The sequence below is a fragment of the Macaca nemestrina genome, chromosome 3 (genome assembly GCF_043159975.1).
Source record: "Macaca nemestrina isolate mMacNem1 chromosome 3, mMacNem.hap1, whole genome shotgun sequence".
Taxonomy (NCBI): domain Eukaryota; kingdom Metazoa; phylum Chordata; class Mammalia; order Primates; family Cercopithecidae; genus Macaca; species Macaca nemestrina.
Window position 1 is genome coordinate 4,921,552 of NC_092127.1, and position 21,185 is coordinate 4,942,736.

A 21,185-nucleotide genomic window follows, 5' to 3' on the forward strand; every position below is an offset into this window, starting at 1 on the left:
CGATCTCCTGACCTCGTGATCCGCCCATCTCAGCCTCCCAAAGTGCTGGGATTACAGGCTTGAGCCACCGCGCCCGGCCCAGAGTTGTTCTTTAAGATTATATTTGTAATGCAAAAATTGGATAGTGGTTGAAATTAAATCATAAAATTTCATGAGATAATGCAGATTGTTCACTAATATTGTGTAATAACATATATCTTGATATATTTGGTTTTTTTCTTGTGCGTCAAACTTCTATTGCTGCATTGCTCTTCCTTCATAATTCTTACTGTGATTTCTGTGTGTTGAACCCATTTCCCGTTCAGAAAAAAAAGGTGCAGCTCACTGCCAGCACTCATTTCTTGGGGCACATGGGAAATGTGTTAAAAAGTAGCAGCCTATTGTTTGGCATTAAAAAATATTGTTCTTATAAGATTAGGTTAAAAAATGGATTGAAGAGAGAAATGTTCTAGAAGATAAATTAAAATGTTTAATATGTCTAGTGGGCTTTATTTTTTAAATATGGGCTTGTTTGACTAAATCATAATTTTTATTTTTAAGGGGACACTTCCATTTTTTAAAATGTTGTAAGTACTATTTGATCCCACAGATTATAAACCCCACTGTACCCTAGGAAAGAGCATAAAAAACGAGCATACAAAAGGAAGGTATTGTTTCAGCCAATCAAAAAAAGCTTCTTACAGGAAGGAAACACTGGACTCTTAGAATTGTCAAGTTTTAAAAAACCGTCTAATAGAAAATAGTCTGATTTCTGGGCTTTTTGTTCAGGGTCATCAGTGATTATCCAGGATTTTGAATACAAGAAAGAAATTCTGAATGAAACAATGTTTCTCATATAACAGGCCGCCCAAAGATAGAATAGGCTTCAGGGTTGACTGAGTGGCTCAAAACGTCATCAGGAACCTACTTTCTAGCACTGTTCCTCCAGCCCTGGTGTTGGCTTCATTCTCAGGCTGCTAGGAGATGTCTGCAGCTGTTCTCAGTGTTCACCTTCAGACACCGCAGTGTCCACCTTCAGACACAGCAGTGTCCACCTTCAGACACAGCAGTGTCCACCTTCAGACACAGCAGTGTCCACCTTCAGACACAACGGTGTCCACCTTCAGACACAGCAGTGTCCACCTTCAGACACAACGGTGTCCACCTTCAGACACAGCAGTGTCCACCTTCAGACACAGCAGTGTCCACCTTCAGACACAACAGTGTCCACCTTCAGACACAGCAGTGTCCCGAGGAAGAGACATTGTCTCTTCTCTGACTCTTGGAATGGAGAAAACTTCTTAAAGAAATGTGGCCCAGTTAGCTTCCACTTAGGTCTCCTTGTCCAGAACTGGTTACACTTCCATTCCCGAACCAGTCGTTGGTAGGGAAATGGGATTATCCGGGGCCAAGCAGGCTCATCCTGGAAGCCAGGGATCTGTGAAGTAGGAGGACAATAGATGTACAGTAATTGGGCAGCCAACTTTGTCCAACAGAGCTTCTCAAACTTCAGTATGCAGACGGTTAAGCCAGGGATACTGTTAAAATGCAGATTCAGGTTCAGTAAAACTAAGGTAAGAGCTAAATCGGCATTTCTAACCAACTCCTACTGGTGATACCCGTGCTGCAGATCTAGGGACCTTGGACTGAATATCGAGACAGTAAACTATTTGGTTCTATTGAAAATAAAGCATTCTTCACTCTTCCTATCTAACCCATTTCTGAAACTTAATTGGATATAGAGAACCTAAATCTTTTTAACTTTTAAATAAGAATCCTACCCCAAACTCTGAACAGTTCCCCAGTTATAATTAAATTGAAATACTGTTGAAAAACATTGAACACAGATGCTGAGCTAAAATGTAGAAGGGAAGCTTTATTCATAGTAGTGCATAGAAGAGATTTGCCAGCAGGTGGCGCTCGGGGCTTTTTAAGGCACGGGAACAAACATGGCATTTTGCCAGTTGGTACATCTGTTATTGGAGTCCATAACATAAAAATCCACCAAGGATTCTTTATAATAATAAAGCATTTTAAACACTAATTATGACTTTGTCAGTATTACATAAGGTATGGCCATCATTTTTCAAAATTATTCATGCTCGATTTACACAGTGAAGCATTTCAGATCCAAAATTCTTTTCCTATGTTTTCTTTATTTTCCACCGTATAACTGCAACTGTGGTCACGGTAGGTGGATATGTATGCAGAGCCAGGCTGGTGCCTTTTCTGCATTCATCTCTAAATATACTTTATCACTTCTAACTTCTACTAACTAAGCTTTTCTAGGCTGCTTTGGTTTACCTGATTTCTTCACTGCCTTTTCCACTTCCTGGAACGTAAATCCACTTAGTGTGGGGAGGATAATGGTGAAGACGACACGTGAGCCTGTCAGAGCACGGCTGAGGCAGGAATGCAGCATACTCTCTGCATCTTTTCAGTTTAAACATTTTCACGGACTTCAGTACAGAGGTTCGGTAAACCAGTTTACTGCTAGTGAATACTGAGTAAAAAATTTGCAAATTAACAGCCATATTAGGTGAGCGTTCAGACAATGAAGGATACCTATAGCCAACCACATCAACATTTATTGGTTTAAAAGAACTTTTTTTTTTTTTTTTTTGAGGCAGAGTCTCGCTCTGTCACCCAGGCTTGAGTGCAGTGGCGCAATCTAGGCTCACTGCAGCCTCCACCTCCCGGGTTCAAGCGATTCTCCTGCCTCAGCCTCCTGAGTTGCTGGGATTACAGGCACGTACCACCACGCCCAGCTAATTTTTGTATTTTTAGTAGAGATGGAGTTTCATCTTATTGGCCAGGCTGGTCGTGAACTCCTGACCTCAGGTGATCCGCCTGTCTTAGCCTCCCAAAGTGTTGGGATTACAGGTGTGAGCCACCACGCCCAGCCCTTTTGTTGTTTATGAAATAGAAATTTGAACTATAAAATATTAAACCTATGAAACAAAGATTAATAAAAGAATGTAAAATTAAATCTACCAGTATAGGGCATGGAATGATGAAACAGTATTGAACCAAGGTAAAGACAGTTTTGAAAGTGGAATAAAATTTAGGCTTCTGGGTGTTAGCGACGTGATCACAAACAAGCCAGCAACTGTTCTGAGCTTCAGACACTCTATTTGTGGGAGGAGATTGTTGATACATGTTGCTAGGGTCCATTCTAACTTCAGAGTTCTTCAGGTTCTGTGAGAAATAGTGGAAGAAGGGAAGATCGTTGCAGACTGGCAGTATTAGATACGGGACTTTAAAGTGGATCTTGAAAGATTAGTCGAATTTCTGAATATTCAACCTCAAAGCTCAAGGGTGGCTGAGTTGGGGAATTTTCCACCTCCGTGCAAAGCTGCCTTTGCTATGTAAATGTCAAAAAATGGTTGGAATTAGATCTTTGATCTTGAGCTGTAAATCCCTGAATAGGCAGAGAGGGCATTAAACAAATGGAGTAGTAAACAGAAGTTTAGACATCAAGTTATGGCATGAATCTCACCTATTTGGAGAGCATTGAAGAAGTTGACCACACTAGATTCGAAGGTATGTTTCCTATTTTGTGTAGGTAAAATTAGGTCTCTTTAAAAAGAATCTGAAACAGCAAAATTTAAAACATTTTAGAAATACGTTACCTCAAAATCTACTATATAAACTATGAAATAATCACTACAGGATGTATTTTGAGAAGAAAAATAAATATAAGAAATGGGATTAAAGAAGCATTGGTGAGCAAAGAAACTGGTTAAATTTTTTGCTAAAATGATACCAATGTGTGAGGGATTGAAGTGCCTTGTTTAAGGGGAAGATACAGACCCTGTTATGCTCTGTAAGAAAGGAGATGCCCATACTGAGATTAGCTATCAGCACGTCCTGCCTGGCAGCACATTTTATCCTTTCTTCCTGGCAAACTGCAGGAAATCTCAATACCCCCAACACACTACCAAGTATTGCCAAACATTTAAGAAAAGCAAAAGCCAACAGAGAGGCACCAGACTCATAGCTGAAGAGTGTAATACTTCAGAGTCTTAAAAGAGCAAGCTTGATGATTTTAGGATCTTCAAGGACAAAACTGTTTTCACTAACAAGACTATCCCGGCTGGCACGGTGGCTCATCCCTGTAATCCCAGCACTTTGGGAGGTGAGGTGGGAGGATCACCTGAGGTCGGGAGTTCGAGACCAGGCTGACCAACATGGAGAAACCCCGTCTCTACTAAAAATACAAAATTAGCTGGGCGTGGTGGCACATGCTTGTAATCCCAGCTACTAGGGAGGCTGAGGCAGGAGAATCGCTTGAACCTGGGAAGCAGAGGTTGCAGTGAGCCGAGATCACACCATTGCACTCCAGCCTGGGCAACAACAGCAAAACTCTGTCTCAAAAAAAAAAAAAAAAAAAAAAAAAGACTATGACTATGCCTTAATTTGCTTTTTATATATTTATTAATATTTATTTTTATTTTTTTGAGACAGAGTCTCACTCTGTTGCGCAGGCTGGAGTGCAGTAGTGTGATCTCTGCTCACTGCAACCTGCACCTCCCGGGTTCAAGCAATTCTCATGCCTCAGCCTCCCCAGTAACTGGGATTACAGGCATGTGCCACCATGCCTAGCTAATTTTTGTATTTTTGTAGTATTTTTGTCTGCAGACAAAAGTCTGCAGAGACAAGGTTTTAAGCCAGGCATTAAAGACTTGCAAAACCATTAAACTCTGCCACTCGCTGGCTTTTAAAAATAAAAATGTTATGTTCACATATAATTGGTTTATTATTTTTAGAGGAATTAATAGCTTTAAAACACTTAATTTCTAGCATGGTAACTATTGGTAAATGTAACCCACATACACATTCTTTGGGGTCCTCAGTCTTTAGGAGGGTGTTAAGGGGTCCTGAGGTCTAGGGGAATGGAATTAGAATAGGTGATCAGACTATTCATAATGCTGCAAACTTTTGGAGGAAATCTTAGAGAAAAAAATTTTAAACTCAGTCAGTCTTCCAAAATAGAAAAGAATGAGAAAAAACAGTAACAAAACTTTGGTTAAAGATCACAGAAAAAGAGTGCAAACAATGCAAGTGGGTGGCTGGGTGATTTTAACTTATCAGAAGATACTATCAGAGCACATTAAAAAAACCCAGAAGTATTAGCCTTAAAAATGAAGGAAATTCTGACATAATGCTACATGGGTGAACCTTGAGGACATGATGCTGAGTGAAATAAGGCAGTCTCAAAAAGACAAGTGCTGTATGATTATATCAGATGCTTGGAGTGGTTGAAATTATAGAGACAAAGAATGGTGGCTTCCAGAGGCTAAGGGAAGGGAGCAATGGGGAGTTAGTGTTTAATGGATACAGAATTTGTTTTACACAATGGAAGGAGTTTTGGAAATGGTTGGTGGTGATGGTTACACAATATGAATATATTCAGTACCACTGAACTGTATACTTACAAATGGTTAATGTGGTAAATTTTGTGTTCCATGTATTTTGCCACAATAAAAAAATAAAACACTAGCCCTGTCTGATAGGGTTTCTGTTATGCTAAATATGAGTGCTCAATATATGCCAACAGAATTGGGAAAAAAGTAAACAAAATTCAGCCTTAAAAAGTATTTAAAATAGTATAGGAAGAATGAAAATAAGGGCTAGAAAAATATATGCCAGGCATATCTCCTTTAACAAGGAGAAAATAAAACTTACCAATCTATTAATATACAAAATAGAACTCAAGATGTGAAAATCACTAAAAGAGATAGAGAAGGGTGTTTTACATTAGTAAATGGTCAGATACACCAAAAAGATAAAAGTCATTGATTTGAAATGTGTGATAAAGGCAAAACAGAACTGGAAAATAACATTTGGGAAGCCACATCACCATGGAAGCATTGATAATCAATTTTAACCAGTAACAACAAAAACTTGCATCTGCTCGTGGGATGCTCTTGGCCACAGGTATTTTGTCACACAATGATTTTTTAAAAGTGATGAACTAATCAGTTACTACTGCTACGTGACAGATTACCCCAACACTTAGGGAATAGAGAGACCCAAAGGTAGAGGTGATTCAGTGACTAGGACTACAGTCAACCAGGTGCTGTGTACTCACATCAGGTGCCTGGGCTTGGTACAACCTGAAGACCAGAACCCAAGGGCCCACATGGGGTTCTGCATGTGGCCTGGCTCCTCATGTGTCAGCCTTAGGGTAGTTGGACTTCTTTCATGGTGGCTCAGGATTCTAAGCACGTGTGTTCCAGGAAACAAGGCAGAAACCTCACTGCCTTTTATGACCTAGCCTCAAAAGTCACATAGCATCATTTCTTTCATGCTCTATTGGTTGAAATGGTCATAAACCCTCCCAGATTTAACGCAAAAGGGCATAAACCCCTACTTCTTAATGGGAGGAGTGTCAAATACTGTAAATTATAATAATCCTCAATTTAAATATTTGATATTTTAAAATCTCTTCAGTCCAACTTCTGGCCACAGATTTATTAACATTCTTCCCATATGCAAAAATGCATTCGCCCTTTCCACAGATGCGCCTACCTGGAGATCTGGGATGTAAATCATGTCCAGCTGCAGCTGAGATTCCTCAGATGTGGTTTCTTAGCTACAGCTCTTTGAGTACTTTGAGAATCTCCTGGGAAAGGCTAGGGATGAGGCACAGTTTTACTTTTAAACCCCGTAAGTCTTGGCTCTTTTATATTCTTTGTAAATTTTGTTTGAAAACTGGCCAGTTCTTTTATTATTTTTTTAGTTCACCTCTCTTTGTCCGTTCTTATTGTGGGTAAAGTAGACCACTGGTACCTTCAGCATTCTGCTTGGAGCTCTGCTCGGCCAGATCTACCAGTGCAGTTGTTAGTTTTTCCATTTCCCTTAACACAAGCACAGTGTTGCTAAACATTTTGCCATTTCATCGTCTGAGACTTCATCAACAGCCTTCTCTAGGCCCTTGCAGCTGTGCTGGCCACCAGGTCCCAAAGCAGGTCCCGAAGCTGGTACTAAGTTTGTTCCAGGAGCACCTCATTTCCTGTGCCATGGTTAGGCACTTTGATCCTGGCCTTTGAGTCTTTGCAGGCTGCTGCTTCACACAACTAAGTTTTGTGGTGATGTGTTAGCAGAGCAGCAGTAACTAATATAAAACAGAGAACATTTCCATCATCCTAGAAAATGTGCTTCATGCCACCCTTTGATCAAAACCCACCCTTCAGCCTGGTGCAGTGGCTCATGTCTGTAATCCCAGCACTTTGCGGGGTCGAGGTGGGTGGATCACCTGAGGTCAGGAGTTCAAGACCAGTCTGGCCAACATGATGAAGCTCCCATCTCTACTAAAAATACAAAAATTAGCTGGGCTTGGTGGCGGATGCCTCTAATCCCAGCTACTCAGGAGGCTGAGGGACAGAGCAAGACCCTGTCTCAAAAAAAAAAAAAAAAACATTAGAGAAAAATAGCTTACTATTAATTTCCTTTAGAATTGAATTTTAAAGGGCTTATAGATAAATTAATCTAGAAGTCTTGCTCTACAAAAGGAACCTGGTGAGCATAAAATACTAAGCTACGTCTAATCTTTTCTGACAAAGTCGTAATCCAGATGTCATTAGTATTATTTCATACATACTTTTTCATGTATGAATACATATTTTTAAGGGTTAAAGCATGTACCACCGGGCCGGGCACAGTGGCTCACGCCTGCAATCCCAGCACTTTAGGAGGCTGAGGTGGATGGTTCACCTGAGGTCAGGAGTTCAAGACCAGCCTGGCCAACATGGTAAAACCCCATCCTTACTAAAAATACAAAAATTAGCCAGGCGTGGTGGCAGATGCCTGTAATCCCAGCTACTCTGGAGGCTGAGGCAGGAGAATCGTTTGAACCCAGGAGGGGGAGGTTGCAGTGAGCTGAGATTGCGCCATTGCCCTCCAGCCTGGGCAACAAGAGGGAAACTCTGTCTCAAAAGAAAGGGGAGGAGGAAGAAAAAGCATGTACCGCATACTTACTTTGTTTGACCATTTTCTCTTTTTTTTGTTCTTTTCTGTAGCTTTTCTGCAATTAGATAAAAAAGGACCACAAAAGCATCACTTTGATCAACCTTCAGTAGCACCTGGGAAAAACTACTCTTTCACAAGAGAAGAGGTGAGACAGATCGATCGGGAAAATCAGAGGCTTTTGAAAGAACTGTCAAGACAGGCGGAAAAGCCAGGAAGCAAAAGTACAATTCCTAGATCAACTGATCATCCCCCAAAGTTATATCACAGTGCTCTCAACAGACAGAGGGAACAACAAAGGATTGAGAGAGAAAACTTGGTAAGTAACTAAAATAGTCATCAAAGAAAATGTGTTTGCACTGGTTTGTACGTCCAGCTTACAGGAAACCTAAATACAGCCAAATATTCAAACTTCATTACATAAGAGCAGGTACAGTATGTGTGGTATGAAACATATGATATGCTGTAAGTCTGGAAGATACAATATGTATTTTTATCCAGGAAACTATATATTAAGAGACCACTGGCCAGATGCAGACCTATAGAATTATAGGTCACACCTATAATTCTAGCACTCTGGGAGGCTGAGGTGGGCAGCTTGCTTAAGGCAAGGAGTTTGAAACCAGATTGTGCAATCTGGCAAAACCCCAGCTCTACCAAAAATGCAGAAATTAACTGGGCATGGTGGCACACACCCGTGATCCCAGATACTTGGGAGGCTGAGGTGGGAGGAGCATCTGAACCCGACTGGCGTAGGTTACAGGGAGCCGAGATTCTACCACTGGACTCCAGCCTGGGCAACAGAGCCAGACTCCATCTCAAAAAAAGAAAAAAAACAAAAAAAATAAAAAAGAGAGAGAGAAGGAGACCATTAAAGGAAAATACTGAAAGTTCCATTATTTATTTGCCTAGATCAGTTAAATCACTACAGTGGAACAGGAAGTGGTATCCAAGGGTCAGATACAGTGTTTCTTCTGTGAAGTATTCAGTCACTAGTGAAATCTCTTTTACTTTATTGTGTCCCGGAAAGCTAAAATAAATTTTGTATCACTTATTTTAAAGGATCAGTGTATCTCCAATAGGCCAAATTGTTAGTCTGCTACTTAAATGTATGAAACATTGATTGTTACAAATCATATAGTTTGATATTCTAAGAAAATAAAAATGGGAACTGTTGAAAATCTTCACATTTAAAACTATTATAGCATATTTTCTTCATAAGATTTAGTTTATAATAATTGCTGATACTTACTGAGCTTTTACTAAACACTAGGGATTGTTTTCTGAGTATCTTCCAAGTATTAACTTACTGAATCCTGACAACAATTCTCTGAAGTAGGTAACTATTTTTATCCACATCTTACGATGAAAAAACTGAGCTCAGACAGGTTAAATATTTAGCACAGAGCTACTAAGTATGCTGCTGAGCCAAGATTTTAAACCTGGGTAGTCTCTTAAACTAGAATTAGACCCTTAATGAACACATAAACTCTGAGCTAAAATAATTTAGAAAGCTATTAAAATTATTAAGACGATTTTCAAAATTAACCCTCCTTATGTGTCATTACCAGTGTTTTCCTACGTAACCATATGCTTACCTAAACTTGTAACAACTCCTTTGTACATTTCTTTATTACCATACTAACCCCAAGATTTGGGAAGCTAGGATTACTATTTATAAAAACTAGTAGTCTTGAACTCTTCAAGAGGATTACCCTGCATGTGGCAAGGAACAGATAACTAAGCTAGGTGAAATGAGGTTGGTGGGAGCTGAGATAGATGATAGCGCTCCACACATCACCTTCGCAATATTCAAGATTCATTCATGTTTCATGGAAATTTGAAATTCCCATATGTCGCAAACATTTGGGATTACTTCCTTTGTTTTCACTCTCGCACCTGTCTCTGGGCTGATCTCATTTAATCAACAATTACATTGTGCATACTATTTTACAAGTGTTAGGCGTTTCAGGCAAATCCTGATAGCAATCTTACGGTTACTGTAGTTACAGAAGAGTAAAAGAGACACTGGGTGGGGCACAGGAACTTACTCAGGGTCACACAGCTAGCAAGTGTCAGAGCCCAGGTGCAAATCCAGGTTGCCTAGCTTGGGGGTTACCTTTTTTATTAACCAGCTTTATTGAGATAATTCACAGACTATTACCCATTTAAAGTATACACATTCAATGATTTTGGGTATATTATTAAGTTGTAGTAATGTATATATAACTTAAAATTTGCCATTTTAACAATTTTTAAGTGTATAATTCAGTGGCATTAAGAATATCCACAGTGTTGGGCAACTGTCACTTTAACAATTTTTAAGTGTATAATTCAGTGGCATTAAGCGTATCCACAGTGTTGGGCAACTGTCACTACCATCTATTTCTAAAGCGTTTTCATCACTTCATACAGATGCTGTGCTTATTAAACAGCTCTCCTTTCCCCACCCGCTTATCATCTGAGGGTGTCTAGTCTACTTTCTGTCTCTATGAATTTAGCTATTCTAAATATTTCATATGAGTTAGGACCATATCTGATTTATTTCACTTAAAATGTTTTCACGTTTCATCTATATTGTAGCATGTATCAGAACCTAATTCCTTTTTATGGCTGAATACTATTCCATTGTAGGTGTAGACCTAAGCTACAGTGAATAATACTGAAGTGAATATTGGCAACTATCTGTTCATGTCCCTGCTTTTAGTTCCTTAGGGTGTACACATAGAGTAGAATTCCTGGGTCATATGGTAATTTTGTGTTTAGCTTTTTAAGGAACCTGAGTTTACTTTTTTTTTTTTTTTTTTAGAGATGGAGTCTCACTCGTTGCCAGGCTGGAGTGCAGTGGCGCGATCTCAGCTCACTGCAACCTCTACCTCCCAGGTTCAAGCGATTCTTCTGCCTCAGCCTCCTGAGTAGCTGGGACTGCAGGCACATGCCACCACACCCGGCTAATTTTTTGTATTTTTAGTAGAGATGGGGTTTCACCGTGTTAGCCAGGATGGTCTCAATCTCCTGACTACATGATCCTCCTCTGCCTCCCAAAGTGCTTCGATTACAGGCGTGAGCCACTCCACCCATTGACTTTGGTTATTTTTCTATTTAAAAAATCCTATTAGTCCAGGCCTGATGACTCATGCCTGTAATATAAATATAACTATTTATATTGAGCCTGTTTGACAGTCTTAAATATTACCTTCCTGACCAGAAGTATGGTCTTAACCATACTTCAAGCCTTCTCATACTCAACCTTAAAAAAAAAAAGAGCCACATTCACTCTTTAAGTGTGAGCTGATACTTTTTTTTTTTTTTTTTGGAGAGATGAGATCTCACTTTGTTGCCCAGACTGGTCTCAGACTCCTGACCTCAGGCAATCCTTCCGCCTTAGCCTCCTAAAGTGCTGGGATTACAGGCGTGAGCTGCTGCACCCAGGCTGATAAACTTTTTAATCTGTTTGCTAAACTGTTAATATTTAAAATATACATGCATGTGTTCAGCACACACAGACACACTTTTGTAGTTATTTCTGTGTTAGATATACTGCAAAACAGAATTCATTCCTTTATATTTTTTATGATTTATATTCCTTCATTTGCTCTATCTCCAGTGACAGAGAACAATTCAGGTGGCTAACAGACATGATGACTAAAGCATTTCTGTTCTGGCACTCTTACATCAGTGTGTTAGCAATTCAGAGGCTATTTAGATGGAAATAATCCCAGACAAAGAAGTAGCGTTGTGCAGAAAAGATAGAGAAGGAAGGCAACGATTGTATAAAACTGACTTCTGTGCTCTACAGTTAAAAGCATACTGTTCATCTGTCCTTCTGATGAGGTTCAAGATCATCATTATTTGTTTCAATAGGTAGATACTATCCTTCCTCTCATTAAACATTGCATCCAAACAAAAATTAAGGGAATAAAAATTATTCTAGCTTATTAGCCTAGCTTATTAGCAAATTTTAAATTCCGAGAAATGAAAATTTTATCCAATAGAGAGTGTTTTTATCCAGTAGATAACTTTATCAGTAGAAAGCCTCAATGATCATTATAATTTAAATAATATTAGAATTTTATTACTTGTAAAAAGGGGAGTAATTTTTTAATTCATGAATTCTGAAATATTATTTTTAGCCAGGTACAGTGGCTTACGCCTGTAATCCCAGCATTTTGGGAGGCCAGGGCCGGAGGGTTGCCTGAGCCCAGAAGTTCAAGACCAGCATGGTCAACATTGTGAGATTCCATCTCTACAAAAAATAAAAAATTAGCCAGGCGTGGTGGCGCATGGCTGTAATCCCAGCTGCTCCGGAAGCTGAGGAGGAGGATCACTTGGTCCTGGGAGGTCAAGGCTGCAGAGAGCCATAATCACTCCACCTCCACCTCCTGCGTTCAAGTGATCCTTCAGCCTGGGTGACAGAGCAAGACCCTATCTCAAAAAAAAAGAAAGGAAGATTCTTGTTGAACCATATCTCTTTCTTTTCATTTGAACTTTTTTCCAAAAGAGCACAAGAACAATCTTAGCAGAAGGAGAGGTGGTTAAAGATACTTGGTTTATGGTTTCACTTTACCCTTTAGGAAGAAGTGAGATTATTTCATTCTTTTGAATGCGTGTCAGTTTCCTCAGGTGTGAAAGAATGTTGAGGGGAGAGAAGTAATTCAAGCAAAGTTATGGAGGAAGTAAGATTCCTAGAGGACTGTAGTATCAGGGTTGGAGCCTAAAGTTAACTAAATGGAGTTAACTTACTTTTTTTTTTTTACTTTCTAAGATTATGTTTGTAAATAAAATAGTCCTTAGTTATTTTGTTGCTCTTGTTTTGGGGGGAGTTTTTTGTTGGCTTTTGGAGATGTTACCCAGGCTGAATTCCTGGGCTTAAGTGATCCTCCCAGCTCAGCCTCCTGAGTAGCTGGGACTACAAGCGTGTAACACCCCGCCTAGCTTATTAGCAAATTTTAAATTCAGGGGAATGAAAATAAATAGACAATATCGTCTAGCCCATCTTTTCATGTACAAAAATTTAAACGAACAAATAAATAATGTATTAATGATTTCTGCAGCTGTTAGCATAAGTTTTCCAGTTAGGAGTTCTTGTGTGTTTTATTTTATTTTATTTTAAAAATAAAAGGCATGTATGAATTTAGAAACTTAAGGCAGTTCTTTTTCTTTTTTTTTTTTTTTTTGAGACAAGGTCTCGCTTTGTCACCCAGGCTGGAGTACAGTGGCACAATCTTGGCTCACTACAACCTCTGCCTTGCGAGTTCAAGCTATTCTCCTGCCTCAGCGCCCTGAGTAGCTGAGATCACAGGCATGTGCCACCACCCCTGGCTAGTTTTTGTATTTTTAGTAGAGACAGAGTTTCACCATGTTGGCCAGACTGGTCTCAAACTCCTGACCTCAGGTGATCTACTGGCCTCAGCATCTCAAAGTGCTGGGGTTACAGGCGTGAGCCACCACACCTGGCCTAAGGCAGTTCTTTAAAACATTCAATGAAAAATAGCCCAGGGCCGGTAGATCACCTGAGGTCAGGAATTTGAGACCAGCCTGGGCAACATGGTGAAACCCATCTCTACTAAAAATACAAAAAATTAGCCAGGCGTGTTTAGTGGGTGCCTGTAATCCCAGGGCTCCTGTAATCCCACCTACTCAGGAGGCTGAGGCAGGAGAATCACTTGAACCCGGGAAGCAGAGGTTGCAGTGAGCCAAGATACTCTCCTGGGCAACAAGAGCAAAACTCCATCTCAATAAATAAATAGATAAATAATAAATAATAAAATTCTCCTCTTCTGTGCTTTGCCTGCTAGTATACAGGAGTAACTTTATTTTATTTATTTATTTATATGATCTCACTCTGTCACCCAGGCTGGAGTGCAGTGATGTGATCTTGGCTCCTTGCAACCTCCACCTCCTGGGTTCAAGTGATTCTCCTGCCTCAGCCTCCTGAGTAGCTGGGACTACAGGCTTACGCCACCACACCCAGCTAATTTTTGTATTTTTAGTGGAGATGGTATTGCCATGTTAGCCAGGCTGGTCTCAAACTCCTGACCTCAAGTGATCCATGCGCCTCAGCTTCCCAAAGTGCAAGGATTACAGGCGTGAGCCACTGTGCCTGGCCTATAGGAGTAACTTCAGAATAAGAATACTATAGGAGTATTCTTATACAGAATAATTAAAGGGAGATTGTGATAAATTGTCACAAAAATGAAGATTTATAGCAAGTCTCATACCTACTATGAATATTAATCTACTGATTAACAGTACTTTTGTTCTAAGATCTTGAAATAATGTATAGTGTACTTAATTTGGGTTTCCTTCTTTTCTGGTTAGGATCTGTTATCTCCTTCCATTGAAGAAAGCCAGCTAATGATAACTCTGTGGCTCCCACTGTTGAAATGTAGAGAACAGTCGTCTTGATTCTCCCTGTGTGGGGGACAGTTGTTACTTTTTAGTGTCCTTACAAGGTCTTTGCTTCATCACTCTAGAAACACTAAAGCAACTCTCGTCTGCCAATGGCTGCAGAAATCATTAAGACATTATTTATTTGTTTAAATTTGTTTAAACATCAAAAGATGGGCTAGGTTAATTTTTTTTCTGAAGAGAATAATTCTGGTTATAAAATAAATATTTGGACAAGTGTATTTGTTCATTTTCCTACTGCTATAAAGATACTACCTGAGACTGGGTAATTTATAAACGAAAGAGGTTTAATTGACTGACAGTTCTGCAAGGTTGGAGAAGCCTCAGGAAACTTAGAATCATGCTGGAAGGCAAAGCAGAAACAAGGCACGTCTTACATGGTGGCAGGACAGAGAGGGAGCACAGGGGAAACTACCGCTTTTAAGCCTCGGATCTCGTGAGAACTACATCACTATCACGAGAACAGCATAGGGAAACCACCCCCATGATCCAGTCACCTCCTACCAGGTCCCCCCTCCACACGTGGGGATTCCAATTCGGGATGAGATTTGGGTGGGGACACAGAGTCAGACCATATCAATAAGTATATAATGCAGTATTGTTAACTATAGTCAACATGCCGTACATTAGATCTCCAGAACTTACTCATCTGGCACGACTGGAACTTTGTGTCTCGGGTACGTGACATTTGCTAAGAGACTAGATCTTATGGGTTCTCACCACACATGTAAATAAAAATGGTAACCCTGTGAGATGATGGATGTGTGAGTAGCTCAAGGGTGATCATTTCAACATGTATACATATATCAAAACTTCAAGTTGTTTACCTTAATATATATAATTACCCAAAATTGCACTTTTTTTTTTTTTTTTTTTGAGACAGAGTCTTGCTCTTGTTGCCCAGGCTGGAGTACAGTGGCACAATCTTGGCTCACTGCAATCTCCAGCTCCTGGTTTCAAGCAATTCTCCTGCCTCAGCCTCCCGAGTAGCTGGGATTACAGGTGCCCACTAATTTTTGTATTTTTGTACAATGCCCCACTAATTTTTGCATTTTTAGTAGAGATGGGATTTCGCCATGTTGGCCAGGCTGGTCTCAAACTCCTGACCTCAGATGATCTGCCTGCCTCGGCCTCCCAAAGTGCTGGGATCGCAGGCGTGAGCCACTGCACCCAGCCAAAAAATGCAGTTTCTAAAAAAAAAAATGCGGACGAACTCTTTTGGGATTCATTATTAGAACCTGATTTGAGTGGCAGTTCTAAGATTTTGTAAACCATACATTACCATTCTTATTGTTTTTTAATCCATTAAATATTTAATGTCTGTTAGGAGCAATGTAAAGAAGGAATATAAGGCCGAGACGGGTGGATCATGAGGTCAGGAGATTGAGACCATCCTGGCTAACACAGTGAAACCCCGTCTACTAAAAAATACAAAAAAAAACTAGCAGGGCAAGGTGGCAGACGCCTGTAGTCCCAGCTACTCGGGAGGCTGAGGCAGGAGAATGGCGTAAACCCGGGAGGCGGAGCTTGCAGTAAGCTGAGATCCGGCCACTGCACCCCAGCCTGGGCGACAGAGCGAGACTCCATCTCAAAAAAAAAAAAGAAGGAATATAAAATACTCCCCTAACTATCATGTACTTTAAAACTTAGCTGGAAGATAATACTGTTGTTGCATGTCAGACAACTAGAAAATACAGCAGTATTAACAATATCACTAATTTTAATAAGTTCTTTTTTTTTTTTTTTTGAGAAGGAGTCTCACTCTGTCACCCAGGCTGGAGTGCAGTGGCACAGTCTCGGCTCACTGCAACCTCCACCTTCCGGGTTTAGGTGATTCTCATGCCTCAGCCTCCTGAGTAGCTGGAACTGTAGACGCCTGCCACCACACCGGGCTAATTTTTTTTCTATTTTTAGTAGAGATGGGGTTTCACTGTATTGGCCAGGCTGGTCTCGAACTCCTGACCTCAAGTAATCTGCCTGCCTCAGCCTTGCAAAGTATTGGGATTATGGGGTGAGCCACCACGCCCAGCCTTAATAAGTTTTTGCTAGATACTAGGCACTGTTTTAAGCACTTTAGATGCATTATATCACTTAATTACTAAAAACTAACTCTGAGGTTATTTCATTATTAATATCCCTGTCATGGAATTTGATCAAGGATACAATCAGTGGCAGAGCCAAGTGTTAAGCCCAAATCTTTCTGACTATATACCTTACATTTATTATCACTGTATTAGAATTGTTACAGCATTTTGAATTTTTTTTTTTTTTTTTTTTTTTTTTGAAATAAGGTCTTGCTCTGTCACCCAGGCTGGAGTGTAGTGGTGTGATCATGACTCACTGCAGTCTCGACCTCCTGGACTCAAGCCGTTCTCCTCTGCCTCTTGGGTAGCTGGGATCACAGGCACGTACAACCATGCCCGGCTAATTTTTGTATTTTCTGGAAGAGACGGGGTCTCGCCATGTTGCCTAGGGAGGTCTTGAACTCCTGGGCTCAGACAATCCTCCTGCCTTGGCCTCCCAAAATGCTGGGACCACAGATGTGAGCCACTACACCCAACCTGAACTACTGTTTTTTAAGTTTTACATGAGAGTTCTAAATTGATGACTAAATTAAAATGCATACACTTTTGATTTTGGGGCTTACACCAGGAGTGTCCACTCTTTTGGCTTCTCTCGGCCACATTGGAAGAAAAAAAATTGTCTGGGGCCATACATAAAATATGCTAACCATAGCTGATGAGCTAAAAAAAGAAATTGCCAAAAAAATAAATCTCATAATGTTTTAAGAAAGTTTATGAATTTGTGCTGGGCCGCATTCAAAGCCATCCTGAGCCGCATGCAGCCTGCAGGCCACAGGTCGGACAAGGTTAGTTTACACCTTAAAATTTAGGGTAATCAACACTTTGTATTTTGATATTATTTCTATAGACGAGTTATTTCTCACATCCTTTAGCTTTTGTTTAGCTTGTTTTATTCATGTAACACTCAGATGGACACATGGTATTGTTCCGTGTGATTTGGGTACATGAGCCGAATCATTTCTCTCTTATTTCCCTAAGTTTCTGCGTGTAAACTTGATAATTTATATATCAGACTCCAGAATGGGTTTACTTTTTGCATTATTGTACAATTATTTCAAAGTTGACTTTGATCACATCTATATTGTTTTGTATCTGATGAATAAGTATTGTAATTATCTTAAAATTTGTAAAAGAAAAAATACTCATCCAACCAAATAAATAAACTTAGGACATTAGGAGTTTAATAGACATTGAGACTTCTACCAGCAAAAAAGCAAAATTGAAAGATAACTGAAAATACCAGGTCTTCTGTCTTGTCCTTTCTCCCCTGCACAGCTCAGTGCGTAGTTAATAGGATAATCAGACAGAACGGCAGATGCACTCTGCTAGTGAAAGACACTGAAGATGTGACCCCAGGAAGTTCCAGTACAGTTATAAACTGCAGGTAGAGAAGATACAATTTCAGGAGGTTTGGACACCGGAATCACACAGCTTCTCTGTCCACAATGCAAGAAAGAGAATATGATGGAAGACTGTGGACTTTACAGTCAGGTGGAACCACGTTCAAATCGAAACTCAGCTCAGCAAAGGGCACCACTAACACTAGTTGGGTAATTTGAGTAGGTGACTCTTTTCTAGCTTTTGAAGGCTAAAAACTAGGGCTGGGCACTTCACACAGAAGGAGCAGCATGCAGGCAGGCAGTAAAGATGTTCTCGGTGGTTGTGTCCGGTTCTGCGTGTGTTTCGCACCCTCTGCCGTTTGCCTCCAAGCCTCCTTTTGTTTCTATAACAACCTCCTCTCCCTTTTCTAAACGGCCCTTCCCCTGCATATCTTGGCTTATTCTTCCACCGTCTCTTCCTGCTTTGGAATTGCTGCTCAGGAACTCAGCGCAGAAGGGCAGGGGTAAAACTGATCGAACACCAAGTGGAAGAAGAGTTTTGGGAGGGGTCGGTGGTGATGTTTCATAACAGTGTGAACGTACAGAATGCCACAGAACCGTACGCTTAGAAGTGCTTAAAATGTGGTTTCATTTTACCACAATAAAAGGAAGAAAGAAAAAAAGATTGTACAGAGAAAACTTGTCCTATGACTGAATTCATGAGTCTGATTTTTTAATGTGAAACTTAGTGCAGGTCAGTACTCCCTTTGCAAATAAGATTAGCTTCCTTCAGAGAAAGTTTGAATCAATAAAGAAAATAACAAAATACAATCATGGATCAATTCCCCAAGCGGTTTAGTCTACCTCAGTATTTCTTTCTCAACAATGCCTATGAAAAGCCAACAGAATAAACTCTTTCACCTTTTAAGAAATAATTATAAACAAAATTTAGAACATTATACATTAGTCTGTGTTACTGAATTGTAAAAAATTACCATGTTATTGGATACTGTATTGCCTTGGCCAATTGGTTTATATATCCTTTTTTTTAATTAAAGTATTATTAAAATGGAGACAGGGTTTCACCATGTTGTCCAGACTGGTCTGGAACTCCTGAGCTCAAGCAGGTCATCCACCCGCCTTGGCCTCCCAAAGTGCTGGGACTACAGGCATGAGCCACTGTGCCCAGCCTACATATCTTTTTTAAAAACTTTATATTCTTTACTAATTGGTTTTCAAACTTCTTAACAGTAAAAGCTTTTTTTCTCCAAATTAAATGTTATGCAGAATCTTTAGTATATAAAACAGACAATGCAGAAAGCATAGCTGGGCTAGTAGAAATTAGCAGCAAAAGCCAAAATTGACAAATGGGATCTCATTAAACTAAAGAGCTTCTGCACAGCAAAAGAAACTACCATCAGAGTGAACAGGCAACCTACAGAATGGGAGAAAATTTTTGCAATCTACTCATCTGACAAAGGGCTAATATCCAGAACCTACAAAGAACTCAAACAAATTTACAAGAAAAAAACAACCCCATCAAAAAGTGGGCAAAGGATATGAACAGACATTTCTCAAAAGAAGACATGCATACAGCCAACAGACACATGAAAAAATGCTCATCATCACTGGCCATCAGAGAAATGCAAATCAAAACCACAATGAGATACCATCTCACACCAGTTAGAATGGCGATCATTAAAAAGTCAGGAAACAACAGGTGCTGGAGAGGATGTGGAGAAATAGGAACGCTTTTACACTGTTGGTGGGATTGTAAACTAGTTCAACCATTATGGAAAACAGTATGGCGATTCCTCAAGGATCTAGAACTAGATGTACCATATGACCCAGCCATCCCATTACTGGGTATATACCCAAAGGAGTATAAATTATGCTGCTATAAAGACACATGCACTCGTATGTTTATTGCAGCACTATTCACAATAGCAAAGACTTGGAATCAACCCAAATGTCCATCAGTGACAGATTGGATTAAGAAAATGTGGCACATATACACCATGGAATACTATGCAGCCATCAAAAAGGATGAGTTTGTGTCCTTTGTAGGGACATGGATGCAGCTGGAAACCATCATTCTTAGCAATCTATCACAAGAACAGAAAACCAAACACCGCATGTTCTCACTCATAGGTGGGAACTGAACAATGAGATCACTTGGACTCAGGAAGGGGAACATCACACACAGGGGCCTGTCATGGGGAGGGGGGAGGGGGGAGGGATTGCATTGGGAGTTATACCTGATGTAAATGACAAGTTGATGGGTGCAGCACACCAACATGGCACAAGTATACATATGTAACAAACCTGCACGTTATGCACATGTACCCTACAACTTAAAGTATAATAATAATAAATGAATTTAAAAAAAAAAAAAAAAGAAATTAGCAGGGGAAGACCCAAGGGCCCTCCCTGCTGGCCTTTCCCCAGTGGCCTACCAGCCCTTGAGGCACTATGCAAAGGAAACGGTGAAAGGCACTGCTCTACAACGTACATGTGGAGAATCTGTGGTAGCTTCCATGTGTGTGTGGTCAGTCCTAGGTTTTAACACTAGGTTCTTAGCATTATAACTCCCATTACGTCATGTCTGTGAGAAAATCAGGTTTAATGTATTTTATTTCAACTTACAGCACCTTTCCTAAGACTAACCTGGCACAAAAGAATCAGTCCTCTAGCAAGCTTGTCTAACCCACCTGATTTTGTTGTTTGTTGTTCTGTTTTAGGCTTTTAGCAACCTGAAGCCATGGTTTTTAGTTTCTGTCTCTAGCGATGCGCAGGAAAGAGAGATGAGGAAGGGGCTTTACTGGCCCAACCAGAAACAGAAACTAAGAACCCGTGACTGTATTCTCTCTGTTGGACACCCCTGGATGAACTGTTATATCACAGTGGTTTGGTGAGCTGTGGGATAGGCAAAAGCCCTTGGATTTTTATGAAATTAAATTATCTGAAATATGTTTTTCACATGGTATGTCAGGAATGATTTAAAATCTTTTGGCCGGATGTGGTGGGTCTCGCCTGTAATCCCAGCTACTTAAGAGACTGAGATGGGAGGATCCCTTAAGCCCAGGAGTTCCAGGCCAACCTGAGTGACAGAGTAAGATCTTATCTCTTAAAAAAGGAAAGAAAGTGAGTGTCACGCTCTAGAATGTATTGCCTTGTTAAAAATGATTGCTGTTTAACCTTGGCTTTCAAATTGACTGTCTTTATTGAAGGCTTTATTGAAAAGGCTTGAGGCTGTGAAACCAACAGTAGGTATGAAACGCTCAGAACAACTGATGGACTATCATCGCAATATGGGCTATCTCAGCTCATCACCACTGTCCAGACGAGCCAGATCCACTCTCGGCCAATACAGCCCATTAAGTAAGCAGGACAAAATAGATCAAAATTATTTTATATTTGT

General features: G+C 40.1%; 1 protein-coding gene across 4 annotated transcripts in view; it reads left to right on the forward strand.

Annotated features, from left to right (window-relative positions):
• The window catches only part of LOC105466569 (cilia and flagella associated protein 97), a 48,280-nt gene that overhangs the window by 23,199 nt on the left and 3,896 nt on the right, over positions 1–21,185 (forward strand). For 3 of the 4 annotated variants that reach the window (XM_011715606.2, XM_011715608.3, XM_011715605.3), the window contains exons 3-4: positions 8,004–8,269; positions 20,995–21,145. In XM_011715606.2, coding sequence (XP_011713908.2) covers positions 8,004–8,269; positions 20,995–21,145 — 417 coding nt within the window. The remainder of the gene's footprint in view (positions 1–8,003; positions 8,270–20,994; positions 21,146–21,185) is intronic. The other variant, XM_071092752.1, reaches the window with a different exon arrangement.